Raw genomic sequence first — 15047 nt, 5'->3', positions numbered from 1 at the left:
ACATATATGTACATGTATGTAATTTGGAAAATGGAAATTTCTATGTAAACAATTTCTGATAATATTATAAGCTACCTGGGCAGTTGCGGTGCACACAACACACGCCTTTAATTGCAGCACTCGGAAGGCAGAGGCTAGCATATTTCCATGAGTTTGAGGCCTCCCTGGTCTACAGAGTGAGTTCTAGGACAGCCAAGGCTACACAGAGAAACTATCTTGAAAAACCAAAAAAGCCAAAAAATAAAAACTGTAAGCTAATATGTATTTTCTTTTTTCTCATGAATCAATGTAATTCTTTTTGGGTTTTATGAGCCAGGGTCTTATGTAGTTCAGTCTGTTCTGGAATTCACTATGTAGCCTGCAGCATAGGTTGGTCTTGAACTCAACAATCCTCCTGCCTCCACCTTGATTGTTGAGATTACAGGTATGCACTGCCACACCTTGTTGAGGCATCGTAAGTCTTCTGGGGTAGTATTATTTCGGTCTGTCTTTTTATTTTTGGTGATATGAATTGAATTTAGCATTTGACACATGTTAGGCAAATACTGTTATCACTCTTTGGGGGACCTGATACCTTGCTGCTCCTGCCTTGAGTGATCTCCAGGACTCTACTGTCATAGGTGTTGTCAACTGTGGAGGCATAGGGAAAGTAGCCCAACTGCCCACTGTACCTTACATGCCACAGAGTTCAGACATAGGTGGGAGGTGGGAGATGAGACCCGAATGGGTGGGTAGATGATTTCCAAGAAGTTTGCCAGCTTTTGGGTGTCCTCTCAACTCTTGGCCTGTCTGTCTTCAGCACCCTACCTGGAAAACATTTGGAGAAGATCGCCGAACAGATTCGTTCCCACAGTATCAATGCGCTTCTGATCGTTGGTGGATTTGAGGTATATTATTGTCTCTGTCTCCCCACTTTTTGGCTTTGGAGGTGTGATTGGTAGCCCCATGTTTGCTTCACATAGACCTGGTCTTATTAACTATTCCTCAAGAACTATGATTTTAGTACCCAACCCAGTCGCCCTGTAATGCAGAGTGGCAGGATAGTGACATGTAGCACAAGGCTGGCCCCTTTCTCATAAAGTAAATTAACCGGGCCAGCAAAAGATGTTTTCCGATTTGTTATCAATCTGTAGATATAATTCCATACTTGGCTTTTGAAATACACTGATGATCTAGAAAGGAAGCTTGTTTATATGGTTAGTTTCTCTCTTCAGATGTTTAAGAAATCATTATATTGGACTGTAGTTGTGAATTTTTATTTTAAAAAAAGATTTATCTGTCAATTTATTATGTATGCAGTGTTCTGTCGCATATATTCCTGTATTTACAGATGGTTGTGAGCCACCATGTGGTTGCTGGGAATTGAAGCTGCTCTCAATGAGCAGCTACCAGTGCTCTTAACCTCTGAGCCATCTCTCCAGCCCTGTAGTCCTTAATTACATCCTATTCAATTGGGGATGAGTCTCACAGAAATCTTGATTTACTTAAAGACATGTAAGAACTTCACATATTTGTAAGACTAAGAGTTTAGTCTTATTACTATATGCTAATACCATGTCTCCCCTTTGTGCCTAGGAAGTTGCTTCTTGTCTGTGCTCTTAACTCGCCTGTGTTGATTTTTTTTAGTAGTGCCTGGTCTCCTCACTGTACTCTGTGCACCGTGGTGACATTGGCTCCCCAAGACTCTCCCATACTTGCTCATTCCCGATCACACAGTGTCCATGTCCCCCTCTCCCTCCCTGGCACCACAATCACACACGCTTATCTGACAGGCCTACCTGGGACTCCTAGAGCTGGCAGCTGCCCGGGAGAAACACGAGGCGTTCTGTATCCCTATGGTTATGGTTCCTGCTACTGTCTCCAACAATGTGCCGGGTTCCGATTTCAGCATCGGGGCAGACACGGCTCTGAACACTATCACAGACGTAAGTGCGCGTGTGCCAGCAAAGCAGGTGCAGCTGATGCTAACCCAAGGCCTGGACCCTTTTATCTACCAGTGCACTAGAAATAGCCTTTTAGCAGCCACCAATTGGATACCTAAGTATTTTTGTTTGTTTCAGGAAAGCACATTTTAAAATTTCTTTTGGACTCAGAACGTCCTTGGTCTAGCTTCCTCCTTCCCTAATTTGTTTCAAGGGCTCACCAAAGCAGCTGATAGCCTAGAGTCTCTCCATTACCAAGACCTGTGGAGTGACAGCCCATGCTAACTCAAGCAGTGCTAGACCACTGTGTTCTGCTCTGCTAATCAACTAAATTTAGTGTTTTTAAGTTTTGCCTGGATATAATTTCCTTTCAGCCTGTAGCCTCTTATTGCAGCTAAATCCTGTGCCCAACTACTTTCTCTACTTGATGTTTAAGGTAGAAACTGAATTAAGAATTTCATAATGTTATTTTCCAAACCACCTGTTGGCACTTCACTGGATTTTTGGCTGTGGTTGTCATTGGTTTTTCCCCTTTTATAAATTGGCTATCTTAAGTCAAAAATATTGATGCCTTCTTATTATTATTCTTTCTGCAAAAAATAAGTAACAAAATATTTATTTTTGAATTACAATTGTAAATTATACTTGTTAATTCCTATGGGAATTTAAAATCACTAAGTCAGAATTCCAAAATTTTTCACTAACTCTTAAGCTGTTTTTCCTGGGAGACCTAATTCTTACACATAGTTTTGTAGGTGTTTGATTTTTCTTAGGCTCTTGACATCAAACTCATTTCTAGTACTGGTCGATAAAAGCCCCAATGCTTTTCCAATAAATCACAGAGTGGTAAGTAACGCTTAGCGCTCATTTCTTGCTTCTCTGAATGTCAAAAACTTTCCTCGGTCTGTTTACTGCAGCCATGTGCCTGGTGTCTCCTGGAAGCAATGTCTGTTTTATTTATTTTCGATCACTAACTTCTCCCTTCCATGTTGCATGTGTTGTCTGGTGACTGTTGCTATTGCTGTTGCTGGATTTGGGCTCTTGATGGATCTTCCTTTGTGAATGAAAAGAAGGGTGTTTGTCACAAAATGGATTGGGACCCAGGGCTTTGTGCTTCCCAGATGCTGAATGACAATCTACAGTTTACCTAGGAGGAATTTAGAGGGGAAGCAATTAAAGTGTCTTTTTCCAAGCTCCTTATCATCCAATTCAAAGCCCACTTGCAGGTGAATCTGACCAGTAAGTAGCCTGTGGATAGTAGCAGCTGTGAATGTGGCCTAGCCAAAAAGAATCATGAAGTCATTTGAAATACTATGTGAATTATTTTTTGCCTCTTATTTTTGAAAACTCTTCCATGGTCCTTGTGTGTGAACTTTGTAGATGGCAGCATCCTGTCAAAATGTTGAAAGGTAGGACTCTCCTACATACTGTCATTTGCAGTTAGTGGGAGCCTCTGCACACTCCAGTCAAGGTGGGTATTCATCTCCTTGTGGATATTCAGTGTGCACTGTCAGGACTGAAGGAAAGATTCTCTCTTTTAATTATAATGTCCTCATACCATATGATTCTTAGCTCCCATGCTAGTAATTGTTTTGTCCCAGGCTTGAATGTATGGTGTATGCATAGTGTTGAGAATTTACAATTCAAAATAGAGAAAAGAGGAAAAAATTATCTACTACTCCCTATTCCTTTTACTTCCCTTAGAGGGATTGTGTGATGTTTTTTCTTTAATTTCTTTTATTCATTTGAGTATGTGAGAAGGAAAATGGAATGGTAGGTAGGTGGCTATTCCTGGGGGCTTCAGGCTTGCTGATGTGTGGTAAGTAGGTGTTTATGTGTGGTCTTCATTGCCTATTGCTTCTGTGGTTCCAGGGAGCTGGGTCATCTTGGTTCTGTGATTTCAAGGTGGGTGGCTAAAGCTGGGCCATTAAAGATAATGTCAGTGAAGGCTGCCATTGCTCTGGAGCGGATAGCTGAGTAAGGATGAGAGAAAAAAAAAAAAAAAAAAAAAAAAAAAAGCGGAGTCCCTTTGTGTACCCTGAAGGCAAAAGGACTAGAATGTGAAAAGTCCTGAAGGCAAAATGAAAGTTAATTCTAATAGTTGGAAGTTGGACCTGATTTAAGCTGGGCTGGCCACAAAAATGAAAGGAGGTTGACACTGTGTCTAGGAAAAGAGGACATGAGGAGGCTCTATCCTAAGCTACCATTGCCTCCTGCTCCTGCATCTAGGAAGCTCCTGTGTAGAGCTGGCAGGGAGTTGAGAGCAGTTGCCTAACCTTACAGTGGAACTTAAAAAACAGGTGTCCTGAAGAACAGGTATCCCCTAAGTCACTTGTTTCTCTACACTCATCTGTTTCTAGAGGATAATGGCCTCCTATTGGACCCTGGATAACATCTAAGCTTACCATCCATGGCTGTCTTCAAGAACCAACTATTTCTTTAGTTTTGAAGAGTCAGGCAGTTCTCAGCTTTGGGTGATTATGCATCTAGTAGACAGCTGCATAGATGAAGGACGTTTTGCATCATCAGAGGTAGGAGACAGGAATCCCTAACATGTCGTGGGTGGAGGTCAGGAATGCTGTTCACTGCTTTATGGTGTTGGGGACAGTCTCAGAATGTCTACTACCTAGAGGTGAGAAAACCCAAGCTACTCCAATTTGATTAAATAACATCATTGCCCTTGAGTATTGATCATTGTCTTCACTAATCGCCCCTCCATGCCAGCAATAATAGTAACCCTCTCCATTGGCGCCTGCCCTCCTCATATACCCCTGACCCTACCCCACCCACAGGGAAGACTGGTCTGCCAGGCATGTTGCCTATATCCCTCTTTGACTCCAGTGGGAGGCTTCTCAATGACACAGCTTCTTTCTATATATTTTGTTCCTGATAAATACCTATCTAAAATAGTCCTCAGCAAATGAAAACTCTTAGAAAGTTCTGAGGAGCCTAGCTAATGTGTGGGGCCACTGACCTTCAGTGGGCATACCCAGATGACTTTGACATAAGGTACTGTTTTGAATGCAATTAATTGTAACAGCCTCAACCTTCAAAAGAAACGGTTGAGCACATGGAGAGCAGTGTAAAGACTCAGGGCCAATGGGGGTGGGGTGAGGTGTGATGGTTGTCTTGGAAACAAGGGAAACCCTGTCACTGGACTGTGCTGGCGGCCCTGTCTGACCTTTAGACTGATCACTCTAAGGACTAACTTATCACAGGTCTATGACCACTATCCAAAATCCTTGGAGCACAAAGGTTTTAAATCTCAGGATGATTTGGTTGCAGAAAGATGGTATAGAACATACAATATTTATTACAGCTGCCTTGTGGGGAAGCAGAGTCCCATGATTCATTCTAACAATAATTCTGCAGCAATCTGTATTGATGATTATACTGAGAAGGATAAATTAGATTTATGGGTCAGACTTGCCACCTACAATGGTCTAAAAATACCCTACCTTACTCTGGGAGCTGCCTGGATTTAGGAACTGTGGGTGAGTAGACCTGTATCCTACCACTAACCTGGCTTTAATACCTGAGGCAGGCATTTGAAACCTCTGTATACGTACCAGCTAGTAGACCTCTTTACAACAGAGGCAGGCATTTCAAGTTATCCTTTCAAAGCAGTGACTGAGGTTCCAAATGATTTATCTTGCTTCATGTAAGCACTGCCAAAGGCCCATCAAGGATGTTCCCTCCAGGAGGGAGACAGGAATTTCTAATGGGGAGCAGAGGGACACACAGAAGCCAGGGTGGGTTCTGTGATAGACCTGCAGGTAATGTAAAGTGCATGTCTCTCTTCCTGTCAGCATTTGGTGGTGGCGCAGTGTCCCCACTCTGCATTGGTGATACCAGTCATTCGATGTCATCCTTGCAGCCATATGCTCCTCCCCACACTCTACCCTAACCTAAAGAAGTGTTGGGACTGGTTTTGTGCTTAAACAGCCCAACTTCATTTTCTTTCCCCACCTCTACTGTAATGCCAAGAGAGGAGCAGCTGTTCCATCTAATGACTAACCCATGACGCACCTCTGTCCCCTCGGCCTGATGCCTGCTTTGCTGCCTGCTTTGCACCGCCTTGACTCTGCCACTTGTGTCTTCTCTCCTGCGGGACAAGAAGGACAAGGCTGAGGGATGCACCTAGTAGCCCATGAATAGTTTACGGCATGCCCTGCACCTCCTCAGAAGCCAACCCAGGCCCCTCATGGGCTCTGCTGACCCAAGTGGACCAGCTTCCTCCTGGTTACTTGGTTCCCTCCCTGTCACATCCCTGGAGTTGCCATCTGTGCTCAGTGACTTGGCAAGCGGAGTGGCACCCCTCTAACTGCCATGGCCCTGCTGCTTCAGGCTTTCCATGGTGCGATCACATTGGCTGATGCTCGAGACAGCCACAACGAGTTTTGCATCCCAATATGCGTTTTGCCTGCCACTGTTAGTAACAGTGTCCCTGGCACAGATCTATGTATCGGTACTGACACTGGCCTGAATGTGGTTGTCGAGGTAAGAGACCTTCTGCTTCTACTCACATTTTGCTTTGTTTGTTTTAATGATGTTTTTCTTCTGTCCTAAGCCTGCCTGTCATGTCAGCTCCAGCTCTTAACTTTCGGTCTTTAACTTTTGCTTGTCTGACCTTAATTAGAAGTTAAAAGAGAAACCCTTTCATGTTTTTCAGAAAGAATAAGCCAAAATGTATCTTTACCTTTTGGCCACAGTTTTGATAATAGGATAGTGTTTCCTTGTTTCTCATGGTGAGCACCTTTTCTTTATTAACGCAAGATAAAATGCTCTATACTGGCCTCTCCATAGTGTATCTGTACCATCTGAATAGGAGAGCTGTGGACATCAATTCTGGTAAGGTCAGCTGATTCTGTCCAGCATCCCATTGTTAGAGTTGTGATATCGAGGAGGGTTAGGGAACAAGTTGCAGGAATAAGCACAAAGGATTGGACCTAGATGTCCTGTAAGTAAGTATAAGAGGTCTCAGATTAAGCACTGTCAATATAACTGCTCAAACAAAGGAAGCCCCAGGCCATTGCTTGGAAAGACTTCCTGGTGTGATGCATGCGAGGCACTGCAGGAGACAGTCGCTCTCTCTGAGGAAAGTGGCTTTACTTACCACATGCTGTGTGGGGAGATGGAGCAGCAGGTGCTGCTGGCATGAGCCTGGTATCTACATTGTAACACAGGTAGTAAACTGAACTCACTAGGTACTGCTGAGACAGGAGGATGTCTGCCAGCTCCAAAGTCCTTTGCTGCAGGTTGTGGTTATACAACAGCAGGAAGGACGGTTGTCAAACATGTGGGGTTAACTTGTCACCATGCTCAACTCCTCCTACCCCAACCCAAGGGCAGCAAGCTAGCTTCTTACCCAAGATACTCACTTCCAAGCTGGCTCTAGAGCAGTGGTTCTCAACCAGTGGTTCATGGCCCCCATGGGTGTCACATATCAGATGTCCTGCATATCAGATGTATACATTATGATTAATAACATAAAAAATACAGTTATGAAGTAGCAATGAAATAACTTTATGGTTGGTATTGGGGTTGCAGCATTAGGAAGGTTGAGAACCACTGCTCTAGAGTTAGCAATGAGTTATAACTGTTGGAGAGATTCCTTAGATCCCAAGTTCTTTCTTCTAAGTTAAATTCCATTGCAGGAAAAGGGGGAGGTGCCCATTTGGGTCAAGCATCTGAATTCACCACTAAGATGTAGCATGGGGCTCAAAGAAGTTGCCATACCTTTGAGATCTCCCTTGTAACCTGTCTTGTTGGTATAGCTCATGAGCAGCATGGAAGCTCCCTTGGCTCTCACTCACCCTCCCTGGAGTTTAATTTCTTAGTGTGTTAAACAGAATCACAAACATGCCTTTAAATTGAACCCTAGTTACTGAATGCCTTGGTGCTCAGGCACAGCCAGAACTTTCCCTTCTAAACACCTTTGTGGATGGGTAATATCACAGGCAGAAGTCCTAGATCATCCAACATGCTTCAGCTTTCTGCCTTGGAAACTGGCTTCACTGACAGGGAAATGAGTATCAGTCATTTCTCTGCCAGCGCATAGTAGGAAAGGATTCCTCCTGCCCATTGCCAAGTCCTTCTCTATCTGGCTACCTGGGTTCTTCAGTGAGTATTCTGAATACCAGTTATGGGGTCAGGGACAAAATGGGGAGGGAACCTCTTAACATGTAAGATGTGATTACTCCCACATTAAATCCTGTAAGATCTATTTATTTCTCTTAAAAAGAACTAGCTCTGTGGTAGACTCAGCCTTATTGTCTTACCTTTATTACATTTGGAAAAGACAGTATGTGTAGCAGAGTGGCCACGATGTTTGAACAGTAGCTTGATATTCTTTCTCCAGAAGGACTCCTTCCAGAGGCTTTCCCCAGAGGAATCACCACCCTGTGCCCTTGGAGCTCCTCAAACTTGGCTATGAGGCATTTATTCTAGCATAAGAGGCATTGTTCTAGCATAACCCTAAATGGTTCCTGCTGTCAGCTAGAAATCAGTGAGGCCCCTTAGCACATGGCAGATGGCATTGGTAGGCTGACCCTTTCCATGTCAGTACTGCTTTTAGTAATTGGATGAGACGTGGCTAGGATGGCTTACTATTTTTAGAAGCTAACTGAAGTCTTCAGATGCAATCTGAAGTAATCTGGGTAATGATAGACTATAGGAGGAGTGTATGTAAGCTCCAGGCAGAGGAAGACTATTCCAAACCCCTGCCGTTGATTTTCCAGCCAGTGGCAAAGAGAAAGCCTGGGCTTTCCTTCCATGTCAGGTATGGTCTAATCAGTTTATTTTTGTATCATCAACAATCTGTTTGGATCAGAGCTCAGACCTCTGTATAAATGAGCCTTGTGTCCAAAGGCTTCTTTCTTAGTAATATTCTTATATTGTCAAGTGACTACAGCATAGTTCTTTGGATTAGTAAGCATTAGAAAGGACATATGGGAATAATTAAATTGGAAGAATAATCCATGTGGTTTTGCTCCCCTTGGGACTGGCCACCTGCCTCAGCACAGACATTTGGATCTGCAGCTTCCCTTCACCTTGCAGGATGGCTCTGTAACAAAGACCACACATGGAGCATCTCAGTATTTGAGTGTCCTAGAGAGAGGACAATGTTCAGTACAACACTGATCCCTCTTCTGTCATTACATCTCTCTTGCTAGGGAATGCAGGGCTTCCCACCCACCAAAGCATATATTAAATACTTTTGGGCAGGACAATTTACAAGAGAACTGCAGATTGGAATGCTTTTCATAAAACCTATGTTTGTTCTTAAGCACGATCTGTTAAATATAACTCAAAGTAATCATGTAAAAATGTCCAAAGACTCACTTTCTGCTCTCGCTAAAGATAAGTGACTGTTACAATCCCAGAGTCCTTTCTCCCATCATGATGTCACTGTCTTCTTAGCTCTGGACTGTTGACTGGTAGGGTGAGTAGCTCATGCACTTTCATTTAGGATTAAGCATCCACTGTGTTGCAGACACAGCTGTCTGTGGAGGATAGTGGAGCGGCATTAGCCCAGCTCAGGGTTCCTGCCTCTAAAGGAATAGCATCAGAGAGGAGAAAACACCCAAATCTAATAAGCATACATTGCAGGAAGACTTACTGGGTGAAGAGAGGACACAGTCACGAGAGTTCCTACTAGAGGGACTATCCAGTCCTGGAGGTCACACAGTGTCTTCCTGAGGAAATGACTTTTTAACTGGGGCACGGGTCACAGATAAGAGAGCAGGAAAGAGCCTGAGTGAGTTTCCTATGGTTGTTGTACTAAATGAATGTACACGTTTTAACATAATGCCCATTTTCTCACAGCTGTCAGGGGCAGAAGTCAGGGAATTGAAGTCAAGGTGCAAGCTCTAGGAGAGAGGCTGTCTGTGGTGTCTATTTTTCTGACCTGCATCCCTGGCAGGACATGACCCCTGACCTCTCTTGCATCTACTCAGCCAGCATGTAGTCTCTCACTCCTTTGTATAGTAGCCTGTTTCTGTACCCTGGCTTCCTTTGCCCACTTTACAATGACACACAATGGCATTCAAGGCTCTCTCAGATATTCCAGAATAATCCCATCTCAAGACCTTTTACTTAACGGCATTCCAGGGAGTATGAGTAGAATTCCTTTGGTGACTTCTACATAGATTTTTTTTTTTTTCCACTGTGCCTGGAGTCTACTGTGTCTGAAAGTCTCATGGAGGCTCAGACAGCAGCATATCCTGAGTTAGGACAGCAGCTGGAACTGGGACTGGACAGGGTGCTGGGGATTGGCAGGAATGCATGTTCCATAGGAAGGCGTTGATGCATACTTAAAAGTTCAGGACTGAAGGGTTTGGAAGAAGGCGAGAACACAATCTGGTCCGATTGCATATTTGGATCTTCATGGGTACAGAATAGATGCTGGGAATGAAGGGAGAGCCTTTAGCTGACTTCTGAGGAAATGAATGGTATCTACCTTGGTGCTGTGGGTGTGAGGCAGTGGGTAGTTTTTTAGTGTGAAACCTGATGCCAGTGCCTGGAAGATGTGTCTGGATGCCTTTGTCCATGAAGTTGTTCTTTATGGACAGAGGTACCCTTATTAAACACCCAAGGATATACCTAAGACAAACAAACAAACAAAAACCTCTGTTATCACAAAGAGCTTTGCACATCAAAACAACGTCAGAAAAATAAAGATAGCATCTAGGATGCCAGGTAATCAACATTCCCATGGGAATATAAATTCATACCAGCTAAATACTGACTTGCACAAATCCTTCCAGTGAGGACATATTCAGACAGCAAAGCAAGTGAGTGAGCTGAATTAGGTGACTACTCTGCAGGGTAATGGCCCATCCAGGCCCCCACTACAGGTGATCACGGAGATTCCAACTCCCAAACTGCATCTAAGTACTTTTATCTACTGCTCTTCTCTGTACCCAATGCTTGCCTACTGCATGCGCAGGTTTGGTGGAGGGAAATGCAGCTTGTGGGGAGAGCAGGCCCTGAGCTAGTGTATATGTATGTGGCACTAGCCAAGGTTCTGGATTCAAATGAAGGATCTCCTTGTCTGTGACCAGACGTGTGACCGAATCAAACAGTCAGCCAGTGGGACCAAGCGCCGGGTGTTCATCATTGAAACGATGGGTGGATACTGTGGCTACCTGGCCAACATGAGTGGACTTGCTGCAGGAGCAGATGCTGCCTACATCTTTGAAGAACCATTTGATATCAGAGATTTACAGGTATGTCAATGCAGTGCCGAATAAGGACACCTTATTTACTAACTCCCCATTGGTTTTTTTGAAGGCTGGAGATGGTGTTAAAAATCATTGCAAGCTGTTTGTTCTTTCAACTGTCATCTCCAAATCCAGATATTTGCACTTGAGTCTTAGGAGCTCTTTGTATGGGTGACCATGACTAGATAATCTAGAGGATTCCTCTTGTGTGTGAAGATATTTTATACATATAATTATTTTGTCAGTATGTTTGTATGTGCACATCTCAAGGGCCAGAAGATGGTTTTAGATTCCCTGGAATTGGAATTAAGAATGGTTGTGAACCACCATATGGGTGATGAGAATAGAAGCTGGGTCCTTTCCAAGAACTGAAAGTGCTCGTAAGGGGTCTTAACCCCCTTTCTCTCTCTTTCTGTTTATGTATGTATATGCATTTTTTGTTTTGTTTTTGTTTTTTGAGACAGGGTTTCTCTGTATTGCTTTGGAACCTGTCCTGGAACTCACTTTGTAGACCAGGCTGGCTTTGAACTCACAGAGATACACTTGCCTCTGCCTCCCAAGTGCTGGGATTAAAGGCATGCACCACCAACACCCAGCTTGTATATGTATTTTTTAATGATCATTCTTATACCAGTGTTTGGCATAAGTCACTTAAAGATATGTGTTTAATTACTTCAAACAAGAAACTTGAGTGAAGCATTGATGGGAAAGTCCTTCTGTGTATATGATTGTCTTATTGGTTGATTAAATAAAGCACTGTTGGCCAGTAGGAAAGCAAGAAAGGTGGGGCTAGGAGTCGAGGAGGATTTTGGGAAATGTAGTAAAGACAGGAGTCGCCATGTGATCCTGGGAAGAGGTTGCATTCTGCTGTCGTCCTCGATAAGTCTTTATAAAATATATAGATTAATGGCTATGGTTGATAATTAAGACTGAGCTAGCAGAAAAGAAATCCTAGTCATTGGCCAGCAGCATTGTTTAAAAAAAAAAGATATGTGTTTAATGGGACCTGCTGTTTTAAATAGCATCCCTTAGGCTTTTGAAACATTGTCATTGTGCTTTGTTTCCCATTGTTATGATAAAATATCCAGGTGAAAGCAACTTAAGGGACAACGTGAATTTCACTCCTAATTCCAGGTTATGGTCCATCATTATAGGGAAGTCAAAGCAGCTGGAACTTGAAGCTGCTAGTCATGCACAATCAAGACCACAGAGAACAAGTGCATGCATGCTAGCCATCAACTTACTTTCTCTTGTATATAGTTTAGAATCCCCTACCTAGGGAATGGTGCCACACACAATGAGTGTGACTCTTCCCTCCTCAGTTAACATCAAAATAAGCCCTCATAGATATGCCCATAGACTCAGCCTGATAGATAGTCAGAGACTCTTAGGTGGCTGTTGATTGTGGCAGGTTGACAGTGAAAACTAACCATCATACTCATCAACATGAGGCACGTAGATAGAGTAAATATTCTAAGAGGGAAAACTAGTTGGGGATGGAGCAGTATTCATTTACTAATACATATGCCCAGTAGCATAGCCCCAGCTCTTACACATTCCATATTTATCTGATTCACTATCAATATATCATGTTTCCCCATAACCCACTATATTCCTGTGTACTGTAATACCCCCCCACAAGCATTTAAGCTATAAAGCTGCTGACCGTGTTTATACATGTTGTTATATTCTAGTGTAAATGGTTTTACACAAGGTGTCCAGTAAGTGTACTGTCTAATTGACTAATAAAACATTCTTTTCTAGTCCAACGTGGGTCACTTGAGAGAAAAAATGAAGACCACTATCCAGAGGGGCCTTATACTCAGGTAATGGAAAGCATTTGCATTCTTCCATTTTAGAAATGGCTTCTTGGGCAGAAGCTGTCATGTGATCTAAACCCCAGCAGTATCTTTGCTTTGCCTCTGATTCTATGAATCCTGAAGAAACACAGGTGCAGACCTGAGTTAAAACAAAACAAACCAAAAACAGGTTTTCCTTTAAATTAAAGGCAATCCTTTATAGTCTATTTTTGCTATGTAATCTATAAGTTGTTATTTTCAAGACATCTGCCACTCATTTACTTAAGCCCTCCTGGCCTTCAGGAAGAAAGGGAATTATACAGAGTAAGAGTTAGAGACAGAGGTGAAGGAGGCTGGTGTGGCAAGTGCCTGGGCATCCTGAGCCTGGTGCAGTCTGACTGGGTGGAGCTGTTCTCTACAAAGCCCTCAGCCCCTCTCTACAGCCTTGAGTAAACTTGACTCCTTCACATTCATTTCAGAAATGAAAGCTGCAGTGTAAACTACACCACTGACTTCATTTGCCAGCTCTACTCAGAGGAAGGCAAAGGAGTGTTTGACTGCAGGAAAAACGTGCTGGGCCACATGCAGCAGGTAGGCTGAGGTCTTCTGTGGTCCCTGAGCCTCCAGGGGTCCCCTTTAGAATGGTGCTATTCTGTGGGAAGCAGCATTGTAACAATAAGTCTTTCTGCCAAACCGCCCGAGCCCTGCTACCACGTGGGTGCTTTCCGCCAGGCTGCCCTTGTTCCTTATTTGCTGGCCTGTGTGCAATGCAGGGAACTTTTTGTCTTCATCCATTTGTGTGTGTGTGTGTGTGTGTGTGTGTGTTGCTCATGTATGTAGATGCACTGTGGTGTTTTGAGTAGATATGGCCCTCATAGACTCGTGTGTTTGAATGCTTGGTCTATAGAGAGTGGCACTATTAGGAGGTGTGGCCTTGTTGGAGGAAGTGTGTTACTGTGGAGGTGGGCTTTGAGGTCTCATGCTCTGTTACTATAAATCTTTTTGCCAAATGCCGCTGAGCCCCACCGCCACATGTGAGCTTTACGACAGCTGCCTGCCCGAGTTAGGCCCAAATGAATACACAGAGAGACTTGTATTAGTTACAATGCTGTTTGGCCAATGACTAGGATTCTCATCTGTTAGCTCAGTCTCAATTATCATACATCTATATATTTTATAAGACTTATCTTATCGGACGCCTTATTGGCGTCCTTCCTAGCTGGTGGATCACATCGTGCTGCTGGAGCAGGAGCCGAGGGGAAAAGAGAGGGCCCTTCCTGTTTCTCTTACGCTTAAATATGAGTCTCCTTGCTATGTCACTTCCTGCCTGGATCAGCACTTCTCTACTACATTTCCCCAAATCCTCTTTGACTCCTAGTTCCATCTAACTTGCTGTCTCATTGGCCAAACAGTATTTTATTCAATAATCAATAAGATAAACATACACAGTAGTACATTTCCCATCAATGCTCAAGTATATCCAGTGAGACAGTTCACTTCCTGTTGCTTGTGGATTAGGATGTAGAACTCTCAGCTCCTTCTCTATAGCACATGTCTGCCTGCATGCCACTCTCCATGATGATAATGAACTAAACCACTGAACTGTAAGCTGGCCCCCAATTAAATGTTTTCATTTATAAGAGTTGCTGTGGTAGTGGTGACTCTTCACAGCAATAGAACACTGACTAAGACATGCACCCCTTTCCCTTTTTGGTATGTATGTACATGTGTGTCCACTGTGTGGAGCAAAAGTGACAGCATACTTGTTTAGTTGAGAACACCACAAGGTTGTGTAGCAGGCTGAGGTGAGGCTCCAGGACTCGCAGACCTGTTTCCTTCTTGTCCTATATATATGCAAAACCAAACCATATTTGCAGTTCTGAATGACACATGGATCTTGGTAAGTTATTATTTTTTGGATAATTTTTTTAAAAATCTGGAGAAATTGCTGTGTGACTTACATTTCATATATCTTGCTCACCACAGGGGGGAGCACCTTCTCCATTCGATAGAAACTTTGGGACAAAAATCTCTGCTAGAGCTATGGAGTGGATCACGGAGAAACTGAAGGGGTCCCAGGGCACAGGTAGGAGTCAGTGGGG

The 15047-nt window shown here is 43.4% G+C and overlaps 1 protein-coding gene across 3 annotated transcripts in view; it reads left to right on the top strand.

Moving 5' to 3' along the window:
- Pfkp (phosphofructokinase, platelet) overlaps nt 1-15047 on the top strand; it is a 64239-nt gene that overhangs the window by 45074 nt on the left and 4118 nt on the right. For 2 of the 3 annotated variants that reach the window (XM_027405082.2, XM_035442847.1), the window contains 6 exons: nt 800-887; nt 1773-1925; nt 10988-11152; nt 12911-12972; nt 13425-13536; nt 14932-15031. In XM_027405082.2, the coding sequence (XP_027260883.1) occupies nt 800-887; nt 1773-1925; nt 10988-11152; nt 12911-12972; nt 13425-13536; nt 14932-15031 (680 nt within the window). Of the gene's footprint in view, nt 1-799; nt 888-1772; nt 1926-6269; nt 6423-10987; nt 11153-12910; nt 12973-13424; nt 13537-14931; nt 15032-15047 lie in introns of all 3 variants that reach the window. The other variant, XM_027405083.2, reaches the window with a different exon arrangement.

The sequence above is a fragment of the Cricetulus griseus genome, chromosome 3 (assembly GCF_003668045.3).
Source record: "Cricetulus griseus strain 17A/GY chromosome 3, alternate assembly CriGri-PICRH-1.0, whole genome shotgun sequence".
NCBI lineage: Eukaryota > Metazoa > Chordata > Mammalia > Rodentia > Cricetidae > Cricetulus > Cricetulus griseus.
Note: the sequence above shows the minus strand (reverse complement) of the source record. Positions and strands in the feature narration are given on the sequence as shown.